This window comes from Leptodactylus fuscus, chromosome 6, assembly GCF_031893055.1.
Source record: "Leptodactylus fuscus isolate aLepFus1 chromosome 6, aLepFus1.hap2, whole genome shotgun sequence".
Taxonomy (NCBI): domain Eukaryota; kingdom Metazoa; phylum Chordata; class Amphibia; order Anura; family Leptodactylidae; genus Leptodactylus; species Leptodactylus fuscus.
In genome coordinates, this window is record NC_134270.1 from 108371510 (window position 1) to 108396606 (window position 25097).

The 25097-nt window shown below is 42.0% G+C and overlaps 1 protein-coding gene across 2 annotated transcripts in view; it reads left to right on the forward strand.

Annotated features, from left to right (window-relative positions):
- The first annotated feature begins 1416 nt into the window (after positions 1-1416).
- The window catches only part of LAMA5 (laminin subunit alpha 5), a 107160-nt gene continuing 83479 nt past the window's right edge, over positions 1417-25097 (forward strand). For both annotated transcript variants that reach the window (XM_075276989.1, XM_075276990.1), the window contains exons 1-2: positions 1417-1705; positions 5101-5253. In XM_075276989.1, coding sequence (XP_075133090.1) covers positions 1454-1705; positions 5101-5253 — 405 coding nt within the window. In that variant the 5' untranslated portion in view covers positions 1417-1453. The remainder of the gene's footprint in view (positions 1706-5100; positions 5254-25097) is intronic.

A 25097-nucleotide genomic window follows, 5' to 3' on the forward strand; every position in this document is an offset into this window, starting at 1 on the left:
TGCAATTTCCAAAACCATTGTGGTTTTGGAAATATGCAGCATGTCAATTCTACCTATGGAAATGCCATCAGTTTCCCTATAGATATAATAGAAGCAGAAAGTCTGCAGAGGAAACCTCTGCAGATTTTCTGTGAAAAGCACTGGGGGAAAAACTGCGATGCGTTGCCGCTGTGGTTTTTCCTGCAGCACTTTTTTTTTGCTGTGGCCCGCTACATGGGGTCTCAGCCTAAAGCTGCTTACTTGCAATCTCTGGTTTGGCATTGCCCTACAAAGCTGGATAATGGATTTTCAGAATTATTCCCTCTGCTGGTCCCAAGGTAACATAGCACATTGCTGCACTGACCAGACTGTTCTGCATTATGGCATCATGAAGTAGCACTGTCTCTCTGTTTACACGTATCAGTAGTGTCCTATGGCAAGCTTGATCCTAATTTACTGTACATACCCCTATATTTCCTGTCTGAAGATGGCAAAGGTGGGTAATAGATTTTACTGTAGAAATTGCAGTTTGGTTAGCCACACTCCTTTGATACAAGATAACAAGTGGAGCAGGTCTGTTCTCAATATGCATGTGGCATTGGCACCATTCCATTTTACGCGCAGGGCATTTCCACCTCCTGTACAGAAATAAAAAAAAAAATACATTGAATAAATACATTGAATTGTTTGCTTTTAACATGTGACTTTAGGATTCTCAATCACTTGAATTACCGTACTAATCTGCTCAGTATACTCCACCATTGCTAGATAACTGGGCAGAGCCCCGCACTCTGGAAAAGTGTAGGATATGTAATAGCAGCAGCAGCAAGCTGAGGCCACACATTGTGCATAAACTGTATTTTATGTTAATTTTCTTTCTTTCTTTTTTTCTTCTTCTCAAGAACAGAGGTTCAATGACCACATCCAAGGGTTCAGCTTCCAAATGGAAGTCATAGAAACAGTCTAGAAAAGCAATCACGACTATTTACGTAATCCTGGCCACCTCTGTATTGAACAGCAGCATGAATACAGCCACTTACATTGGGTCCAGTGGTCCTCCGTTCTCTGGATAGGATTATTTATATCATATGCTGTGTATTAACATCTAGATACTGTATATTTCTGTGAACTGTTGTGTTGTATTGTATGACACACTACAAGGGTTATGTTATAGTGGGTGCACCCTGTGGTTTTTCTATCTATGATCAAACAATCAATCCTAGAATCTCCTGATTCTTTTTCTGTATTTGCCAGCAGGGTATTATCCCTGACTACCCCAATGATGCACATGTCTGGGCAGGGTGTGTGCCCCCCAGTGTGCAGCCCCTCTCCCAGGGCAGGTCTGAGTGCTGCCCCCGCCCCTCTGCTCCTGTGACAACCTCTAGCTCAGCATCATCATCATCATCATCATCACTAGTTGTGTTAGTTTGGAGCTAGGGGGAGAGCGGGAGCAGACACAGCACCGGCCCGGGAGATGGCAGTGCCCAGGAGACATGTACTGCTGCTGTGCTGCTGCCTGCTCTGGAGCACCAGCTATGCCCAGGAGCTGCCCACTAATGGAGTCAATGGCTACAGCCTGCACCCTCCATACTTCAACCTGGCAGAGGGCACCAAGATCTCCGCCACTGCCACCTGCGGGGAGGGAGAGGGAGGCAGACCGCTGGAGGATCTCTACTGCAAGCTGGTGGGGGGACCTGTGTCTGGGGACCCCAGCCAAACCATCCAGGTACTGCACCCGTCTCCGGCACTTCTGGGGTAACCCCCCTGCTTTGTATCATTAGTTACTTTGTATCAGTCACTTCCAGCAGAACAGTGCGGGGAAGATGTGATGCCAGTGCCCTTGTATACGCCTGGCCCCCTCCCCGGGACACTTTTTATGGTTGGGTACATTAACTCTTTGAGTACTTGCTTAGCAACGGGGGCTAAACAATTCAATAAGCTGCGGCTGCAGAGCTGGAATCACTGAGCTGCAGAAGTGTAAAATATGGGGGTCTGGAAGTGCACTTGGCACTGTGTTCCTGCATTAGGAATGATACTACCTTGTATGATGCCACCTTAACAATTCTACCACCTTTTTATGATAACTCCTGGAAAATGCTATCACCTTTATATAATGCCAACTTAACAAATCTACCATCTTTATATGATGCTATGTTAATTCTATAACTTTTATATGATGCCACCGTAACAATCCTGCCACTTTTATATGATGCCACCTGAACAATTCTGCCATCTTTATATGATGCCACCTTAATAATTCTGTAAATTTTATATGGTGCCACCTTAACAATTCTACCACCTTTATGTTTTTGTTTTAAATTCTGATTTTATTAATAATTTTACAAAATTTAACACACAAGTTCACTAGTAAGGTACAAAATCTTCTACCACCTTTATGTGATGCCACCTTAACAATTCTACCACCTTTATGTGATGCCACCTTAATAATTCTTTCAACCTTATATGATGCCACCTTAACAATGATATCACCTTTAAATAATGCCAACTTTATTCTATTACCTTTATATGCTGACATCTTATCAATGATATCACCTTTTTATGTTGCCTCCTTAATATTAGGTCACTTGTTTTGTGCTTAAGGTTGGTTTTACCTTAAATGTTCCCTACTTAAAAACAATATCATATTTAAGGTGACATAATATAATGGCAATATCATATTTAAGGTGACATAATATAATGGCAATATCATATTTAAGGTGGCATCATTCATACATATGGTTGAATAATTAAATGCCAATGTCAAACGTAAGGATCAACCACATGTAAGAATCTTATTTTAGACGCCAAAATTTAGTGAGGGGATTTTAAAAGACACTATTTTATAGGATTACCATTCTGTCTACAAGGCAGCCACATCCACATATTGCTGGTATTATATTATATATTTCTGCAACTTCTTGTTATGTAGTGTTTAAAGTTTTGAAGCTTTTCAAGCATTATTTTGGCCTGATGTCGGTCGCTAAGTTCTATTATTTTTCTGTTATGGCAATGTTTGTCATTTATGTTTATTAAAATGATTAGCAATTCTTAGCGCCCGTAGCACTCTAGATACATGTCCTGAGTGATAAGACATATTTCCAGTGGTTTATTATAATTGTTTTATGCCATTTACATGGAGATTATTGGTTTGAGCCATTCATTATAGTCTTGTTATAGTGAGAGTGTTTTAGCTTATTTGTGATAACCGTCAGTGAGTGGAGAAAGTGGTTTTATGGCTAATTGGTCTCAGTGATTTCCTTGCTTGTGGCTTAAGAATATTAGTCATCCCCTTCCACTCCCAATTGGATTGATCTTTTCAGCCTCCATTATTGGAATTCCAGCCCCTCTGTTTACAGGTGAGAATGTGGCCATCATTATTAGTGACACTCCCTTGCCCCTTTCCTTTCCAGGCCTGAGCTAGCTGTGTGTCACCATCCTACCCTCTCCAATGAAAGGCCTTAGATCTTGCTAATTGCTCCTTGGCTTCCTTATCTGAAAGGCTGGCGGCCTCTTTGAACTGTGAAATGACTGACCTTCCCCTCATTGAGATGCCACCTAGTTATGTGACACAGCAGGAGCGACTGCACCACAAAGAGCCAGTCAAATCCTGATGTGTGAGCTTTACAAAGCCTACATAAATAGTCCATTATGTAAAACGGGCCTATATTTCTTAAATATTTAAAGAGTGTTTCCTTTTAAATAAAAAAACATTGGCAATTGTAAGTCCTAGTGACATTGTCCATGGTCAAGTCAGTCAGTAGATTACTTAGTTGTATCTGGTTCTGGAAAAGCTGAGTGACAACCAATATAGAAGTGGAAGCCCTTACACTTTCCTTGGCGGTTGTCACATGACTTTCCAGACTGCTGAATGGGATATCTATCCTAAAGAGGCGGAATCCGCCTCAAAATCCGCCCCCTCACAATAGAGGTCTATGTAGATTTTTTCCGCTAGCAGTTTTTTTCCACTAGCGGGAAAAAAGAAGTGACATAACCTTTCTTCAGGCGGATTCCGCCTCAGAAAATCAATACAGGTCAATGGGAGGCGGAAGAAATGCAAATTTTTTTTGGCAAACACCAGACGGTTTTTCAAAGTCCACTCACTGTGCTGGAGGAAAACACCTGAAACGAAAAACACCTCAAAAAACGCTTCAGAAAACGCTCCAAAAACCGCCTCATGTAAAAAAAAAACCTCCAAAAGAAGATTCCTAATTCCTGAAGCGTATTTTTTCCTGACCAGATTCCTCGACGACCCACGTGTGAACTAGCCCTTAGACTGTATATCTATTTTATAACTAGGCATCCTCTAGGAAGGTTGGGTGCTTGATATGATAGTTCCCTGGGTTCACCCAATTTTCTAGTCTCCTGAATGGTACATTGGCGAATAGTGATCCACCCTTCCCCAGATATAAGTATCACTGGGATTCCTAACCAGCTTTTCTCACATAACCTGTCTGATGATATGTTGGTGTGGGCAAAACACAGCCCAATATCTGCCTTATTAGTTGTCACTCAGCTATTGAAAAAACAGATAGGTATCACAGGTTATATTGACTGTTTTTTCTGCTGCTACCTCCTAATTTTAGTATATAATCTCACTACATTGCTGTAATACATTGCCAGGATCAGTCTGCCATCCTTGTAGAGATAGGTCTTATAGTTACTGTGCCCACAACACTGCTGATCAGGGCTCAGGCTGGTCCGCAGTCCGCAAATGGTCCGCAATTGAGGGTTTTCAATTGCGGACACATTATAGTCAATGCGGCCTCGTACACCGCCGGATATTTTATCCGTGGTGTGCCGGGCCACAACCGAGGTCCGCACTTTTTGGAACATGTCCGCAATGGCCACAATTCACGGCACTGCACAGACTTGCCCATAGAACTCTATGAGCGAGTGCGGCAGCTCACAGTGTAAGTTGATGATCAGCAACTAGTGTTGCTGATCAGCAACTTGGGGACCGCAAATGCATTACGGTCGTGTAAGACCAGCCTCAGAGAGCCATGGGGATGTTCTTAGAAGACGCTGCTGAACTCCATATCCCTAATAAAGCTATGTCTCCATCATACCTTCCTGTGGCTGCCACTTGGAGTCCTCTAATGAGTGTCTTGATTTTGTTCCCAGGGTCAATACTGTGACATATGTGTAGGCACCAGTGGAGACAAGTCTCATCCCATCACAAACGCCATTGATGGGACTGAACGATGGTGGCAGAGTCCCCCCCTGTCACGGGGACTGGAGTACAATGAAGTCAACGTCACCTTGGATTTGGGTCAGGTCTGTATGTTAATATTCTGTATACCACAATGGTGAAATTTATATGCATATTTTCTGTATTACAGGACAGCAATTTTCAGGGACTGCAACTGGTGGCACTTCAATGGCTCTGAGACTACAACTCCCAGAATGCTCTGTTAGTCTGGTTTGCTCCCTGTGATTCCCTGGAGAGAGAGACATGCTGCAGATGAGTTTGTTAAGGCATGCTGGAAGTTGTAGTTTCATAAGGTCTCTAGAGCCACTGGTTGTGTTGCACAAAAATCTCATTATGTGCATTGCGTTTTTGTATACTGTCACCCTCTAAACTTTACCAGTGCATTTGGTTAAATTCCCCTGAATATTGACGGTCAGAATGGAATTCACTCACTGGTGGTCTTGCTGGAGTATTTCTTTTCCCATCGATGTGAGCTTACTCCCCCATTTGGAAGGTGTTCCTAATGTCAAGATCTGCTCTTGTCTGCCTGTGCAGGAGGAGGAGGGGACGGTGCATTTAATTGTACTTTATTGTATGCTCTTGTCCCATCCCCCAACACACATTTGCGGACAGTGTCATTGTGCAGATAGAGTAGGCTGTGGTGATCAGGGCCTGAGATGCTTGTAGATGAGCAGGCCACAGATTTACTAGTCATTCAAATGCCATGGTGAATTGTCAGGGTTAAGAAACACATTTGGTGAAATTATAAAAATTATAGATTTATCAATTCTCCCATTGTATCATATGGCCCAGAAAATTGATTCACTTCCTCCCCAGTGATGGGGGTATCATTGTATAATGAGGTCTCCCTCCTATTATGTTGGATATTCTTGGTAGTTACACTTGTTAGTTTGCAAATTCCTATGGATTTGTTGGTATCTTTCTTTATGCATATAGTACAATGAAATATACAATTTATTATATGTATGCATACATGTATATACAGTATGCGCTTATAGGGAGTCTGTCACCTCCCCAAAACATATTCAATTGGTGCATTGGAGGTGAGCCTTCAGCCTTGGGAGCACTGCCCTTACTGCTCAAGTGGGATGGGAGATGTCATAGCAGTGGGAGAAGCAACCCTCACTGCATGGTGTGGTGCAGGCACGAGATTGTAGGGGTCTGAGTGGCAAGAGCAGTGCTCCTGGAAGCTGAAGGCCCGCCCGCCATGCTCCATTTACCTCTTTTCCATAGAAATTCAAAGTTGTTTTTCTCTAAATCTACAACAGTGACAAACCTAACTAAGGCTAAGGTCCCACGTTAAGGAAATGCAGCTTTTTTGTTGCGGTTTTTGGAGCCAAAGTCATCAATAGCTACAAAGGGAATGGGAATATAAAGGAAGTTCTTATACTTCTACCTTCTGCTCAATCCACTACTGGCTTTGGCTCAAAAAAACGCAAAAAAATCAGCAACAATAAAAGCTGCTTTTCCGCAACGTGGGGCCTTAGCCACAGCCACAATGTTTATTACTGTAATGTACACTGCAATGTGGTGATGGCAGTGGAACATGCTTGGAGGAGGATATAGACACACTTTAAAGGGTTGTCTTCCCACACCAGATATTGTCTAATGCATATGGACAAGGGGTTGTCTCCATGAGACATCTGCTTTAAAGGCTGAGACATGAGTTGCTTTCAAGATGGCTGAGTGAGGGATAGGTTATGTAGTGTAGTAAATACCCTAGATAGACTGGTTGGTGTGATACTCATACGTAATGTTGATACTGGTGTTTACTGCCTAAGACCTTGTGAAGAGAATCCAAGCTTGGGTACGCAGAGCATCCAATCAGAGCTCAGCTTTCAACACTGAAACTGTTTTGAAGAAATTAAAGCTGTGCAATGATTGATTGTTATGGGCAACATGACCTTGTTTGTGTCATCCATTTTTGATAAATGAGGCCTATATGTATACAATCTAACTTCCATATTTCATGATTGTCCTGCAAAGTTAGATTTAAAGCGATAGGACTTCTATGGGGCAAGGAGTGGCCTTATATTCCTGACAATTTTTACATTATATACCACAGGAAAATGGTATAAATAACAGCTGGTCTACTCCAGATCCTAGCTAGTGTAGATTTTAGGATCAGGTGCACTGACATCCTGAGATGCCAGGATATTAAGAGCCATACATGCCAGTCACACCAGCACTGCCGATGGTTAAGACTGACCTTCTCCATGCCAGTCTTAGTACTGTATATTAGCCACATGGACTCTGCTCAGTTAGATTACTACTAAACCCTGCTGTAATCTCTGATATACTTGAGGAAGTATGCTGGACTGACCTAAGCAATAAACTATTACCTAAGGCTCAAATTCTATTAAGGGGCCATCACACTGGTATCTAGAAGCTTAAGAGGCTTATGGAAGTGCAACAGCATTATAAGAGTTGTTCATATAAGTAAGTGGCTGATAACATCGAACTACAGCTGGAGTAAAAAAAAGAGGAAGATATAATAGATATAATTGAACCTAAGTGTAGAGTTTTATATGAGGACTGGTTCAGGTGGCAGGATAAGGATAGTAGTAATCTTGAGTGTCCCCTCTCATCCTTTACAGTATCAGGTAGATGGGGATAAGGAATCTCTTTGTTTCCTGTCCTGATGATATGTATGGAATTCCAGTTATCCTAGGATCAGTCTGTACCTGTGCAGTCTCCCGTACATCCGGAGAGCTTACACACTTATTCCTTCCAACAAGTTCTCTTGACATTTCTTGATTGTTCTTATGCTGCTCTTGGTTTAACCTTTCATTTGCTGATCTTGTGCCCTGAACATTCAGCCTAACCCTCCTACCTCTTGCTATGACTGCTTTTAGCAGCAATTGAGTTCATTACATGTAAATCTCATGGTTATTTGTTCACTTTTCCAGTTCACTTTTATACCATTTCGATTGGTGAAGTTACTAATAGTCAAACTTCAACCGATCACATTTTTATAACATATAAAAAAAAATGTTGGCTCCCATAAATGTATACCCTCCTCCACTTATGTTTTCTTTGTCCTTCATTAGCTGCCAAGATGACAAGGGTCCTGATTTAGCAATGTGAATAAGTCTTAAGATTTTTTGGGCCGTCAAAACACAGCAGAGTGGTGATGGGAAGTGATTAAATCTGGAGTATTATAACCCTTCCCTGGTTCTCCTGTTTATGTAAGTTATTTAGACCATGGAAAAAGGAACAAAAATATAATTAGCCACCAGGAAGTCCGTGTTCCATCATGCGAAACTCTTATTTTCTTGTCTGCTTTTTCTCTTGTTGTACTAAAACCTCAGGATGTGTCCTAGCCATGGAGATGGCACCAAACTGTCCCCCGCCATGTTCTTCTTGTTCCTCGTCACTCAGCAGAAGTCTGTAAGGATACAGATTGTTTCTTTGTGACATTTTGGACCTGTTCTGGAAAGACCTTCGTGAAGACATACAATCGAGTAGTGTGTACCTGTTACTACATGGGCTTTTCTTGGTTGTAGTTTGTAGTTTTGTTCAATTCCAGTGACTATAGCACCATACATACAACCTGTGGACAGGGTTGGTGCTGCTTTTTAAGGCTTTTATAATTCTAGGCATTCGCTTTAATCTCTGTAACTGGTCATTTTTGGAGTATATTGAAGCAGTTTGTGGTGGATGAAATCGCAAATGTGAAATTTTATAGTTTACCCACAACCACTATTTTACGATTGTAGTACAATTTTAGTACTTCTTTTCTGATACCAAGATCAGACCTCAAAGTATTTCCCATGTAGGGTCTGTCTAACATCTTAGGATGTCTACTAGTTGTCTTATATAATACATACAGAGCTTGATGGAGTGACAAAACAATGAACACAAAAGGTGTTAACTCGACAAGGTCATTGGGTGAGTAGAGCCAAAGAAGGTTTTCTGGCCAGAAGGTAAGGATAAATGAAGGCAAGTAGAGGAGGTGGGGAGGGGGGCCATGTGGATTTATGGGCTAGAACACCCTGGATTTGTTTAATAGGTTGCTGTTTATTGCAGTTTATTTATCACAGCTTTTAACAAGCCAATTAACAACCCCCAGAGGCCACCCAGCTGGCCCTGTAATATGGGCATTGGCGTTTCCGTAGTTTTTTTCTAAGCAGAGAAGAGTTTTTAAAGAGTTAAGTGGACCCTGTTTTAATGTGAACTCCCTAACAATGAGATCAGCTGTCATTCTTTGGCTCCTTGTAGATCAGGGTCACTTATAGAGGAATGACCCCAAGAGATGACTAGAAGGACAAAGATAAAGAGCAGGGCTTTGTTTTTCTTATTTTTGCTCATGTCATGAAGTCTCCAAATTTATCCTGTCTCTTGGGACTTACTGGGAAGTGAAGAGTCCAAGCCGCCAGGAATCTAAATTTGTTCGTACAAACTTTGAAATATTTTTGTACGAGCTGATAAAAGTTGCAAAATGAGGGTCACAGAAAGTTTTAATAAACTTGTCTGACCTGTTCATCAGAGCAAAGTTATTACAAAGTGGGCCATTTCCTGCAGATGGATCATGGCACCTTTCAAAATTTTCTCCGTCAAGCTCGGCACTTCTACATTCTACCTTCTTCCAATCACTTGTAGAAATAAAAGAGGACGTATTGATCTGCTTGTGTTGTAGCGCCAGCAATGAGAGGCAGTGTTTGGTCAGTTTAATACCTCTTATACAAATGTGTGGCGTTGCCTGTGTATGGTTCCATTGGATACCTCTATGCAGATACAGTTGCCTGGTTCCAGTATCGCACCTTACGGTTCATGGTGGTATGAGGAGGTTGATACAGAGGTGATCTAAGGACATGACGTGTACTAGCAGTTTCTTCATCATATGAAGAGATCTTGAGGAAAGCCTTTGAAGACTTCTCTGAAAGACTTATGTGTAAGAATTGTGAGTTGGTTTGCACTCTCAGTAGACTTATCAGCACCGAGATAATTCCTCTTGTTATTTACCAAAGTAAAACCAGAAATTTATCTTCAGAGCACAAAGAAAAACCTGATAATACAACACGGGCCTCTTTGAATGGCCAAGGGCATTGAGAATAAACTTGGCCGTCCTCCAGCCCCAGCAACTGTAAGGAAGAAACATTATTTCTACATTTCCCACTGTGTCGTACAATGGAGAACAGTGAGTCATTGAATGGTGTCTTGTTAGGCTTACCTTGGTCAACCGTGGCAGAGGCTATGCTAGACAGGGAACTTATAGCTTACTTTATGATCAAGTCTAATATAGTAGTATTAGTATAATCCCTTATATCCATTTTTACATAAATTATCCATTGTTTCATGTGTAAGGAATAACTGCCCCGAAAAATTCTCATTTAGTTTTGTATGTCTCATTTGAGTGATTCAAGTTCCCCTCCTAATGTTCTGCAATTCTTATCTTTACACGTGAGATCATTTTCATTATACTTTTAGTGGGAACAGATTTTGCCCAATGAGGGATTAATAAGAATGAATCTCGTTGGGCAGGTAGTCATTATCTAAAGCCTGGATATTAATTATACACGCTACACTGATCATCCATTACCTTCACATAATGGAAATCTGACTCCAGTCGAGGCAGTTAACACTTTCCGAGGTACGGTTCTTCTTGCCTTATGCTTCAGAGATCCAGGTACAGAATAGGTTAATTTAAAGGGGACTCTCAGAGTCAGTGATCTGTGAGGTTAACCCTGTTATGTTTGGAAGGGTGTAGGATTCCAGATTTTTTAATAATGACTGTGAAAGTTCAGGGGATTATTCTACTGTGGTCTCCCATAGCAATGAATGAGCAGGTTCACAGCAGGTGGATACTGTGGAGTTCCAGAGGCGGATGCGGATCTTAAAGTATAGAGGCTTTTGTTGAGGACTTGGCTGGAGCCTGTACGGGGAATTATTTTCTTGTGAATTCTTTCGGGAATGAGACCGTACCGGTTTGTTTTTCCCTCACAAGAAGATCAGTCTGATTTGGTTCTCCAGCTGTAGTGGTGGACTTATAATCTTTGTTGTAGAACTACCGTAATATACGCTATTGTGGTCATTATTGTTTGTATTGTTGGCATGATACACAGTATACAGAGCAATCGGTTGCTGTTGATCGTTTCCCTTTAATATGCAGTATACTAAGTGTTGATATATTCCTCAGACAAATTTGGCCTATAACTGGTAACTTTACTGCCAAATGTTTTGGCAGGTAAAGCAGATCAACATTTGCCTATAACAGCTGGAATCCCAACTTGCAATGTCTGTCTACAAATTGATGGAGTCTCGTGAACTTGTTATAGTCTCCAAGGCTCAGGTTTTCATTATGAGCCAAGACATATTCTCTGTCATTAGGGATTGGTACATACTTTGCAAAATTACAGACTCATGCTGCTTTACTCTTTAATTGTCTTTTCTTGACTTTTTAGGCTACATAAAGGGGCTCCTTTAAGAGCGACCTTGTCTTGTTTGACTTTCAATTTACTGACATGCAATGGCTATATGTAAATATAAGCTACCATTCTGCCCTAGACAGAAATATGGTGGATTTACCCTTTAAGGATCTCTACCTCTCTCTGTATCTCACGCTATCAGGTCTGTGTATATCGGCACTTTTGTTTAAACCTGTCAATGTTGTATTTTTTGGGTGCACTCTCCATGCAGTGCTTGCTGCTTTCTTAAATCCAGTAAGGTCATTTCAATCTCTTTGATGCCTGTGTTTTGTCTCGCTCTACAAAACTCTTCCTCAAACTGTGAATCTGATCACGACAGAGGGGAGATGGGGCGGAGGAGGTAATTGACTAAGAAATCCAGACTTATGGGAAAAATGTTGTGGTCTGAGAAGTTTTTTTTTCTTATAGTCTTAAGCTCTTCAAATATCTTGGGGCCCCCGTTTACCCATTCTTTATTGTCTTTCATCTTTCTCATTCACTCTAAATTCCTTGCCCTGTCTGGACACTATAATCAGACCCTCTCAACGCCTCATATAACGCCCCAGAACTGAAAGGTGCCTTTCTCTTGTGATAAACAAATGGCTCACATGGAGAGAGGAAGGAGAACATTAAGATGATTCACAGTTTGATCCTTATATAAACATTATTTAATGGTTTACCTGCAGGAAACCTACTGTGCATGGACTGCCTTGGCACTGCAGGAGTTAAAGGTTTCCTTCCTAGCATAGATGCCTGTGTCCTCCAGGTAGTACAAATTGTAGAACAGGTGACTGAAAAGGTCAAGAATCACTGGGGAAATCCCTAAGATTGGTACGTATTCAGAAACTGCAGACCCAGCCCACAACAATGAGTTACATATACATATTAGGGCACATTTATCAAGTAACTTGTGCCTTTATGCGGCATAAATTGTGCCTTTTTGGGGACTTGTTTGCTTGCTGCGCTTTCTTGGTGAAGCATTTGTGCCTTTTTTTCCATATATTTGTCTTCTCTCGCTACTTTTACTTTTTGTTGAAGAAAGTCCGTATAACCAAAGTGGAATTTCTTTTCTCGCCATATTTATGACTATTTTTAAAACGGCACAAATGCAGTAACATGGGCAGCGTAAAAAAGCCTGGCATTGGAATCACAATTCCATGTAGTACATTTTGCACAAAATTTATTACACAAGTGTGCCTTTTTAGAACAATAATACCTAAAATATCTAACATGTGCTCAACATTTACTAAGTAACTGTGCCTATTTATTAAAAATCCACTACCAAAACAAATCTGAGAAAAGAAAGCATAACTGCAAAAATTTTAGATAAAGTCGGTGTAGTTAATAAATAACCTTCAAAGAATCATTAGCATTTATATTTAACCTGTGAGCAAAGAAAGGAAGAAGGAATAAACAGTGGTAAACCCATTATAGACATCTTTCCCTTGTTAGGCTCACAGAATTTAAGAGAGCTGAGATATTGGCTGCTGTTTGCTATAGGTCAGACAAATCAGTGGCGCAGTATGAGGACCTTGCCAACGCTCACGTTTTTCACCTACTTGGACCTCTGTACCGCCTAGGGTTAACTGCAGCCACACCTGAATTTTAAGGATTGAGTAGAGTTAGGCATGAAGTATGTGTTTGTTCACAGTAGTCAGATATTGATTAACTAAGACTCAGTTAATTACTTAAGAACTCTGTATGCAGCCATTTTTTCTACTAGTTTATGCTAGGCAACCAGCTAAGAGTTGTGGGTAATGGCAGGTTGGATCTGTTTCATTATAGAAACAGTTATAGGTCACTTCTACTTGAGGCCAAGGCCCCATGTAGCCAGCCCCAGCAAAAAAAATGCTGCAGAAAAGAATGTGGCGTAAACACTAGAGATGAGCGAACACTGTTCGATCGAATAGATATTCGATTGAATATCAGGCTGTTCGAGGTATTTGATTCCTATCGAATACCACGAGGCAAACGCACGAAAAATGTATATCCCTTCCCACCTTCCCTGGTGCTTTTTTTGCACCAATAACTGCGCAGGGGAGGTGGGACAGGAACTACAACAACGGAGGCATCGAAAAAAATCGGAAAAAGTAATTGGCGGCCGAAATCAGGTGACCTCCAATTTATACAAATGGTGGATTTAATATTCGGTTAATTTGAGACTGTGAACTATGTGACTGTGAGACAGGGATAGATGTACTGGCAGGGTTAGCTAGGGATTACCTTTATTTAGGTGGGGATGTTACTCACCCAGCTATTTGGGGCTCTATCTGGTCGGGATCCCTGTCTGCTTGCGATATGCGCGAACTGACTTTTTCCCATAGAAATGCATTGACCAGCGTTGATTGGCCGAATGCCATACAGAGTACAGCATTCGGCCAATCAACGCTGGTTCTGCCGGAGGAGGGGGAGTCTAAGATCGGTCCACAGCTGTCTCCATTCTAGTCCGATCTTAGACTCTGCCTCCTCACAGACGAGCCTCCGGCAGAACCATCGTTGATTGGCCGAATGCTGTACTCTGTATGGCATTCGGCCAATCAACGCTGGTCAATGCATTCCTATGGGAAAAAGTCAGCTCGCGCATATCGCAAGCTGACAGTGATCCTGATGTAATAGTGACTTGGGCATGTTAGATGCCCCCAGGCATGCTTCCCCTGCTGTCCCAGTTGCATTCCAGGGTGTTGGCATAATTTCCTGGGGTGTCATAGTGGACTTGATGACTCTCCTGAGTCGAAGAGTGGGATCCCCTGAAACGAGCATTTTTTTCCCCATAGACTATAATGGGGTTCGATATTTGTTCGAATAGTCGATTATTGAGGGGCTTTTCGAAACGGATATCGAATATTTTACTGTTCGCTCATCTCTAGTAAACACGCTTTCCACAGAAAGTCTGTAGAGTTTTCTTCTGCAGACTCTCTGCACCATTATACTTATAAGGAGAATGCCGACGTGTCCATAGGTATAATTGACATGCAGCGATTTTCAAAATATGCGGATGGGAATTAGCCATCCATTTTGCAGATACTACAAATACCAGTGTTTACACTACTTGGGGACCTGACATTTAGGCTAAGGACCCACATTGCGGAAACGTAGCTTTTTTTATTGCAGATTTTGTTGCGTTTTTTTGAGCCAAAGCCAAGAATAGCTATGAAAGAAATGGGGAATATATAGGAAGCTCTTACACTTCTACCTTTTGCTCAATCCACTCCTGGCTTTGACTCAAAAAAATCGCCGCAAAATCTTCAACAAAAAAAGGTGAGTTTCCGCAATGTGGGGCTTTAGCCTAAGGCTGAGGCCCCACTTTGCGGAAACACAGCTTTTTTTGTTGCAGATTTTGTTGCGTTTTTTTGAGGCAAACCTAAGAATGGCTACAAAAGGAATGGAAAATATAAGGTAAGTTCTTACACTTCTACCTTCTGCTCAATCCACTCCTTATTTTGGCTCAAAAACCACAGCAAAATCTGCAACAAAAAACGTAGAGCTTTAGGGTTGGTTGACACTAGCATATGTATTCCGTCCGGTTAGAGTCCGCATGGAGACCCCCATTCGTGTAGGCAGTACATGGCAAGCACACGGAGCCCATTATAGTCTAGGGGTCTGTGCGCGTTGACAGCACATCGCTTTCAGTTGCGATTGTATTCTGTCCGGGCGGGGTCTCCATGCGGACTCTAACTGGACGGAAAACATACGCTAGTGTGAACCAACCCTTAGCCTAAAGGTTTTTTCAGCACTATGACATACCCTTAGTTTGGTGAGGTCCAACACCTGGTTGCCACACCAATCAGCTGTGTGAAGAACCTGCTGTGTTCAGACAAAGCTTCTTACTGACTTACTAGCACAGCACTTTACATTATATAGCAGTTGTGCTTAGGATTTCAGCTCTGTCCTATTCATTTTAATGTGAAGGATCTGCAGATAGTGCTCCCCTGTATAATGTTCCCTACAAGTGCCCCTGCAGAAAAATGTATAAAACAAAAAACCCAGAAAAAAACTAATACTCACCTCAACTTGTTCCCTAAGGGTGCATTCACACTGAGTAAACGCTAGCTTATTCTGAACGTAAAACACGTTCAGAATAAGCGGCGTCTAAAGCAGCTCCATTCATTTCTATGGGAGTGGGGATACGAGCGCTCCCCATAGAAATGAATGGGCTTCTTCTTTCACTCCGTGCAGTCCCATTGTAGTGAATGGGGAGTGCCGGCGTGTACGCTCCGGCATGAGCAGAGCTTGCCGTATACGCCGGCACTCCCCATTCACTTCAATGGGACTGCACGGAGTGAAAGAAGCAGCCCATTCATTTCTATGGGGAGCGCTCGTATCCCCGCTCCCATAGAAATGAATGGAGCTGCTTTAGACGCCGCTTATTCTGAACGTGTTTTACGTTCAGAATAAGCTAGCGTTTACTCAGTGTGAATGCACCCTAAGGGTAAATTCATACTAGGTTTTTTGGTCAGGATTTTGAGGCCGTATTTGCCTCAAAATCCTGACCAAAAAGATGTCTCCCATTGAAATCAATGGGAGCCGCTCAGAAGCTTTTTCTGGGAGCCAGCTTTCACCTCGCAATTCGGCCTGAAGACACACCCTCCTCCCGACTACGCCCATTCATTGGGCCTAATCCGGAGCGGAGCGCACGGCTGGATGCCGGTGCAGGTTCCGATCCAAAAGCCGGGTAACTGCAACTGAAAGCTGGTGCGCTGCCCCGGATCCATCCGTGCACTCCACTCCGGATTAGGCCCAATGAATACGGCGGATACGGCCTCAAAATCCTGACCAAAAAACCCTGTGTGAACTTACACTTATAGTTCTCTGCTGTCGACACCTCAGAATGTTGTGACGCCACTATATCACCGGTGCTTGCTTCCAATGCTCTGTGTAGTCTGATTCTACAGTCGTGTGTTATTTGATCTGATAACTACTTTTTCTAAGATACCTGTAATAGCTTAGTGTAAAGTAGAAAAAGGCTGGAGAAAAAGACTACAGGATTAAATCTATAAAGGTTTTGGTTGTAGTAACAATGGAGACTCAGAAACTTTACCCACAAAATTTGATTTTTTAATCGTTTCTTTTGTCAATTTGCAATATTTGTTTTTTTGTGTACATGGGAAGGTGGCGATAGCGTTATACTATATTTGAATTACAATTTCAGCATTTACATCTCCATATTGTGTGCTATGTGGATTGCTTCTAGAAGAAAAAGATCATTGATATGTTGTTAGTGGGGGAGAGCAATATATTAAGAGTGCACGTTTAACTTGCATGTATATAGCTGCTGTGACCCTTATGACATGTGAGATAAACCACAGTGTAGCCAAAGGAAATATAAATCTTATAGTTTACAAGGAGGCAACAACATATCGTAATTCTAAAGAATGCAATAAAATGTTAGGAATTCACTAACACTGGTTTCTGTTGGCTTCTGATCAAGGTTGTATCTACCAGACACATGCCTGGGGCTTTGCAGATAGGGCATTGTATACAGTATCATATCAAATAGCAGTATATGGAGCTTGGCCTTACACACCTGACCCCATAATGTATTAGAGATAAGGACATTCTAAAAAGGATAGGGGTCATTAACCTATATGATATGTTTAGACACATCTGTTCAGCCAGAATGGTAACTTCAGGCTCCTGGGCTCCAATGCAAAATAACTATAGGGGCCCCTACTTACCTTGTGCTATTTATAATACTGGTATTGTCTTGTGTTACAGAGAGATCTTTGGGTGCCCTCATGCTCGAGGGTCCGGTAGTGATTGCTACCTCTGCACCGCCTATAGCTACGCTCCAGTGGTTAGCAGTCCTGCATCGCGCATAAATGGCTTACATACATCAGGACAATGATACACTGTCATATAGAGTAGAGGTTATATGCCAGTGCTCAGCAGTACCGTATCACACATGATCGGTTTAGATACACGAGTGCATACAGTGTCACATGGGTTAGTGTTTGCAGGACAACATAACACATACTAGGTCTCGATACAAAGATATGATGAGTTTAGATACATCGGCTTAGCTACACTTTGCAGGAAAACTATTGGAAGTTGCTTTTTGGCATGTGTCACATAGGCAAACAAGACCACACAGCTCCTCCTGTACCCTGTGTAGCAGTGGTGACAGGACTGCAGTCTTCATGTGTTGGGAATCTCTTGACAGGAGGAAATCCTCTACTTTATCCCAATGGGACCGGATCAGTAAACAGGAAATTTAAGCTGCGGTTCTTAAAGGATGTGAAAAATGCCAGTAATTTTGGACCTGTGGTGGCTTGCCCTTCAAAAAGATGACCGATGCAAGACAGATTTTAAGGACAACTCTACTTTTGAACAATTGTTTCACATTTTAACTCTATGTAAACCATCCAATTGCTTTGTAAATCCCTTTATTGTGTAGAATTCTAGTTATCTTAAGATATCTTGACCATTGGCACCCAAAGTGAAAGTGCATGTCCTGCTGGTTTCATCTTTGACTTTATACACGGCCATGTGACCTAACGTCTGACATAGTAAGTAAGGCCTTGTGTAGTAGTGCATTAAAGATGTCTATGTCTTTAAGTCTAACTGTTTTATACTTATACACCCAAGTTGATCCAGAGGAAGACAAACTCCACTCTGCTGTGTAACTATCATTGTGGCTCCCACCATGCATTGCTCCCTTAGGTATCTTATAGAATCATGAATTTAGAGAAAGAAACGAGATAACATGACTTTCAGATTTATTCTGTGCTGTCCCGTGTTACACAAACTGCAGACGCTCCAGTAGCCGACTGTTATACAGCCCAGTGCATGTCACTTTAGGCTTCAGTGTGGGAACCTTGTTCTCTGCATGCTTTATAATGAGCTGCGGTCGGCTAATGATCATGTGACATAGTCATGTGCCTCAGGGGACGTATCAGATCTTATAATGAACGTCACATTTAATTATGGCCTTCTCATTTTGCAAATGTAGTTTTTACACTCCGTCTTGTATGCCACCATATTCCCTGGTACTACAGTGTATCCTCTGTCCACTGCAGTAAATACCAGCCAAAAGGCATTTAGGATTACAGGACTGAATACTGAATAGCTCATCAGTATCACATCAGTTATACACCCGGCACCCCCACTGATCAGCTTGAAGGAGTGTCTTGTGAGCACTGAACATCAAGGACAAAGTTAAACATTGCATGGGCCTGTGCTTGGTATTGGAGCTCAGCCACATTCACCTGAAAGGGGGAGCCACAAACAGGTCACTTGATAAATGGACATGGCGCAAGGAAGTAACGCTCATCTGAATGTGCCCGCCTCTTCATACAACTGATCTATGGGGGCTGGGTATCAGACCCCCACTGATCATATAATTATGACCTATCCTATGGGCAATTCCCAGACCCCTTTTAATGTTTTCGTAGGTGGGGCAGTAGTGTAACAATTGCTGGAATCTCAGTATGGCTTCCAGGGAAATATAGTAACTGTAGAGCTTCTTCTACCCACTGAGGTAAAATGGCATCTCGCAGCTGAATCAGAAAATTGTGTCTTATCTTTGGCACATGAAAAGCAATACTACCTGGCAGCTGGTGAATGGCGCCATTCTTCTCCCTCTGCCTGACATTATTGTGGTAAGACTCCACCTCCAGTTGTGTCTAGACCTCTTGTAGCTCAGTCAGCGTGGGGGAAGGGTTGGGGGGGGTTGATGTTTTTTTTTTATTTTTCCACATTATTATCTAAATACAGTCAGTTGGTTCTTAGTGTGTATTTCACAGCTGGATTGTGTCACTCCTGAGGTGCGTGTGATGTGGTGAGGACGCGGCGTCATGCTACCTGCTGCAGCTTGCTTTGTGAAGGTAACGGAGCAATTGTGGCTGCCAAAAAGCAGGATGAAAACTGTATTGTCTACAGTCTGTACACACTGGAACAGTCACAGCATGATTCCCTGAGATTGTATCCCACACGGTAAGCTTAGATACACCAGCTCAGCATACCGTATCTCACATGATAGACTTAGATACATGGCGTAGATAGGTTTAGATACACAAGCTCCTCATTTATAGGGTCACACAATAGGTTAGATGCAATGGTTTGTCCATGGCGTTTTACAGTCACAGCAAAGTGAATGGGAATGTAGCGAATCCCATCCCTAAGTTGCGTTAAAATATGCACTGCGGACATGCAGCGATTTCCAAAAACGTTGTGGTTTTGAAAATCGCAGCATCTCAGTTATAGCTACAGAAGCGCCAGCGGTTTCCCTATAGGTCTAATTGAAGTAGAAAGTCTGCAGAGGAAACCTGTGCGAACTTTCTGTCAAAAGCGTGGGAAGAACCGTGATGCATTGCCGCCGTGGTTTTTCCTGCAGCGCCTTTTTGCTGTGGGATGCCACATGGGGCCTTTGCCTTAAGGTGTATTTGCACATCACAATTGTACTGTATTTGGTACGGCTGAAACTCAGTTGTGTGAATGTGCCCTAATGGAGAAATGATTTCTCCTGCCTCTTTGTGTTACAGGTATATTTCCCCAACCTGCTTGTGTCTTAGACAGCGAGAAGGAAGGGGTTAATGGCGCTTGCAGCTTTGCAAACATTTTGAGCCTCTTCACTCAAGTCAAACAATTGGAAGAGAAGAAAATTCCCTGATGTAAGGAATCCTTTTATATGGGCTCTGTTAGGTGTGTGGGGGAGAGAGGGGGCCTGTGTGTGCAAACTTTGAAGAAGGATTTCAAATTCCTCATACACTTACTGAACTCTTAATTAACCAAAGAAACTTTTTAATCCATGACTCCCCCAACCCCCACCCTGGTGCCCCGGAATGTCCTCGAAGCAGCTCTTAAAATTAGGTTACATTTTCTGGGAGGAAAGTCGCATACCTGGACTCATTTTAAATTGCTTGAAAAAAGTCAGATAACTTCTTAAGTAACAATTCCCTAAAATAATGGAAGTATCAAGCACTACCCATTTAAGGCTAAGGCCGGGTTCACACGATGTATTTTGGCACGTAATGTGGCACGTAGACGTGCATTTGCGGGCTGTATACGCTCCCATTGTTTTCAATGGGAGCCGGTACCGTATACGCGGCGCTATTTTGCGGCCGCCGCAACATCACGCCCACAAAATAGCGCCGCGTATACGGTACTGGCTCCCATTGAAAACAATGGGAGCGTATACGGCCCGCAAAAGCTCCCACAGCGTCTACGTGCCACATTATGTGCCAAAATACATCATGTGAACCCGGCCTTTGGCCCCACGTAGTGTCCCGCAGCAATGCATTCCGCAGTGCTTTGCACAGAAAGTTTGCACAGGTTTCCTCTGGACTTTTTGTTTCAATTATACCTATAGGGAAACCGCTGGCATTTCTGTCGGTATAATTGAAATGCTGCAATTTATAAAGCCGCAACGGTTTTGGAAATCACAGCATGTCCACTGCACGTGTCTTAATGCAAAATGGGTACGGGATTCACTAGAACTTCGCTGTGACTTTGTTTCATTTGTGCCATGTTGGGTCCAAGCCTGAAGAAGATTTTTCACCCTCCATCTCTGCATCCGTCAATAGACACTGCTCTAGTGGTTCCAGAGCAGTTGTAAGTTTTTCATTAGCTGCCATCATTCCACAGCCATAGTTTCAGCACCCAATAATTAAGCTCTACACTGTCATGTGGGCTATTGTAGGCAGGAGTAGATTGGCTAGGACTGGGAGAGCCTGATTAGCATATTGGGTGCTAAGACTAACAGAAATTATTGCTTGGGAATGGTGGGGGCTACAGAAAAAATTCCAATTGTGCTGGAATCAGTGGAACTGCACCTATTGAAAGATGGAAAAGGTTGGCATTGATGATGGTGGTGAAAGGTTCTCTTTAACCTGCAGATCAGTTATCCCATAGGGCTTTGTGGAATTCCACACTGCTACCCGATAGTTAAGAATAATATTAGATGACTGCCATTTATGCAGTTTTCTGAGCGCTTTTAATGATATTACAATACATGTTTATGAACACAAGCGGTGGTCTATATGGTCATTGTCACCAGTATTATTTTGTTGTTGAAATGTCGCATAAAGAAGCAGTATGAATAAGGGATAGCTTATTTAAGTCGTTTTTTTTTTATATAGCTTTTCCACATTTACGCCCTGTCCAGTTTCCCACTTGTTAAACATACCCCCCTATTCATTTTACAGCTCAGCTTCCTTCCAAAAGGTCACCATGGTGACCAGTATTAGCCAGACTACAACAGTTGAGTGCCCGATACCATCTCTTGCCCTTCTGCTTAACCCCTGTACATGCTGGAGAGACCTATTACGGTACTTTGTTGAAATTATGTGTGTCAGGGTAGGAAGTAAAACTGCTACATTTATGTACTGAAAACTTGATGTCTTCATTGATTTCTGTTGAAACCCAATGTGGAGGAGAAGCTAGCTACTTCCTCCCTCCCCAATATATCCCTGACAGACCATTTTTTTAGTCGTTCAATATAATTCAGGGGTTTCTATTTATTTAGAGGGTTTGATCTGATATCTACATTTGTCTTGGGGTCTATTCTGGCTGGTATATTAGGTAAAGGTTAGGGTTTGAGTTCAGTGGTAGTTTATGCTGAAGAAGAGAAAAATAGAAGTCAGAACACTGTAGCCCTGGTACACAATTGCAGCGTGGAACAATCAGATGGAATCTATCTCACCTACTTTTGGTTGTGTGAAGGACACAACAACCTGTAATATAAGTTGGAGTGGATGCAACCACCTCTACATGGTGTCATAGGCCCAATTCATAACTTAACCTAACTTAAGCTTAAATAATAATAAATAAAAGACACAAGACCATAATGTGGATGAATAAAGGCCGTGATGTTTATTAAGGGTTAAATTTAGATTAAATAAATAATTAAACCAATCAAATAATTAAACCAATCAATTAATCACCAATAAATAGATTAATCAAATATAAATAATGAATAACCAAATCAAATCAAATATAAACAAACAATTCACCATAACCAAAATAGCCATAAACACCAAGAACCTAGTCCACCCAGCATTAGCTGGGTGACCATTTCCCTCTAACAAAGCATCGCGACAGTCCTTCAAAGTTCATATACAAGGGTAAGTGGGCGGGAGCTCAAAGGTTTTAATAGCTTCTCTGGCCGTCGAACTGCTGGACCACGGCAAAATCTCCCTCTTTTATATTCAAATTTCCCGCCATACAGCTGTCAAAGGACCAATCAGCTGATTCTTCATCCTAATCTGCCTGGAGATAGAAACATCTGGAAGACGGTTGAAACCATTGGCAACGATGACCACAGGGGAACCCTTGGTAAGTACCACGATGATCCTGAGGAGAAAAGAGGGGGAGAAAAAGTGCAGAAACTATCCGAAAATGTGACCTGTAGTGATACAGACGGTTCACATAATATGTATAGACTCATTGCTACCTTTTTTAAGTTAACTTTATAGGAACAGGCCAAGTATAAAATAATGTCAGCCCTAAAAGTGATCTTTGAATTTGTGTAAGTTCTTTCTCAAGTGCATTGAGGCAATGATCACTCTTTGTACCTGAGGAAGAGGCTACATGAATTTCTGAACCCATCAGATTTCACCATTATTTCATACCTAGATGTGAACATTTTAGGAAGGTCCTAATAAAATTAAGGGTTACATTTAATCTAACTACAAATTAAAGGAACTAGATTTTAGATCAGAGGTTGGTCCAGGGATTTATTCTGATTATCACATTTAGGCCGGGCCCCACGAGACGTAAACGCAACGATTGGCTCGCAACGGAGACGCTGCAGGAAAAATTGCGGCATTTTACAGTGCAAGCAAAGGGGATGGCCATGCCCACTTTGTGGAAAAAAACGCAGTGCGGACACACTGCGATTTGCAAAGCCGTTGCGGCTTTGCAAATCGCAGCGTGTCAATTTTATCTACGGAAACGCTGGCAGCTTTCCCATAGATATAATTGTAACAGAAGGTCTGCAGAGGAAAACTCCATGAACTTTTTGTTGAAAGCGCTGTAGAAAGAACCGCAGCTTTAGCGCTGCGATTATGGCCCGTGGGGCCTTAACCTTAGAGTTGGGAAGGAATTTTGTCCCAATATGGTGTAATTGGCATCGACCTTGAAGGAGTTTTTGCCTTCCTCTGGATCATCGCTACAGGGTTATAGTTTGTACTTGATGGGTTATAGGATGAACCTACATCTTTATTGAGCCTTATTAACTGGCTAAATATGATTGAAGTACCTTAGGGTTGGTCATACACATTAGACAGAAGTAGGTTAATGGTTGAACAGTTGTTGAAAGAACAGTCAATCGATCATCATGACAATGCAGCCATACACATTTTCATCTATATTGGCCATTGGAGTTGTTTATACTGGCCATACATGTTCATTGACACCAGGCCAAGGACAATCTTTTGCTGGGTACATTCTTGCAAGGAATTCATTGTTCATTGAAGTCATTATTCATGTTTTGATTGACTGCACAATACAAAGATAACTATCAGATGGATATTAGAAACATGGCTGACTACTTACCAGACTGTGACAGTCATCTCGAAAATGGTCGTTTTGGTTGAAATAGTTTTAATCAACTTTAGGGCTAGTTCACACGTGGGCAAAGGGGAGGTTTTTGACAGCGGAATTCGCTTCAAAAACCTCTCCTTTAACATGGTGGTCTATGTAGACGACTAGCTTTTTTTTTCCTCCTAGCGTTTTCCGCCTGAAGAAGCAACATGACCTTTCTTCAGGCGGAAAACGCCTGAAGAATTGCATAGAAGTGAATGGGAGGCGAAAACCGCGCGGTAAAAAACCGCGCGTTTTTTTACACACAAAACCGCGCGGTTTTTTGCAAAAAACCGCGCGGTTTTCGCCTGCAGTTTCTATAGCACATATAGGAAAAAAAAACCCTAGCGAAAACTGCTAGCGAAAACCGCGTCAAAAACCTCGTCAAAAACCGCATGGAATGCAAAAAACAGCGTTAAAAAAACTCCTCGAGGTTTTTTACCTCGCACAAATAAGCTAGGCGGTTTTCACGTGTGAACTGACCCTTAGATTAATGTGCAAAGCCACCTTTAGGTTTGGTGTTTGCCTTATATAAATGAGCTAGAATGGATAGAACTCAAGTTAGCATGAGTCTCCACAGTAAGAGGACATGATCACATTCCCATACTCTCATTGGCAGCCTATGAGAACTGAAGGGAAGAATTCTGTGGTTGAATGGGATGACGGGAAGAATAGCATCATGAAAGCTTATATGGCTGACAATGGTGGCTGTTGGCTACTTTTTGTCTCAAAAACCAAAGACAAGATAAATCTCACAAACAAGCAGCTTACCCTGTTGTAAAACTGCAGGATTAGGAGCACAAACAGGTCCTTGTGTTTGGCTTCATATATACTGTACTCAACCTACATCAGTGATTTATGCAATTTCCATAGTTTTCTCGAGGTTAAATTGACCTGATTTTAGAAAAAAATAACTGAATATTTGTATTGTCCAAAATGGGATTTTTGACAGTTTGTTCAGCCACGTCTGTAAATGTTTAATT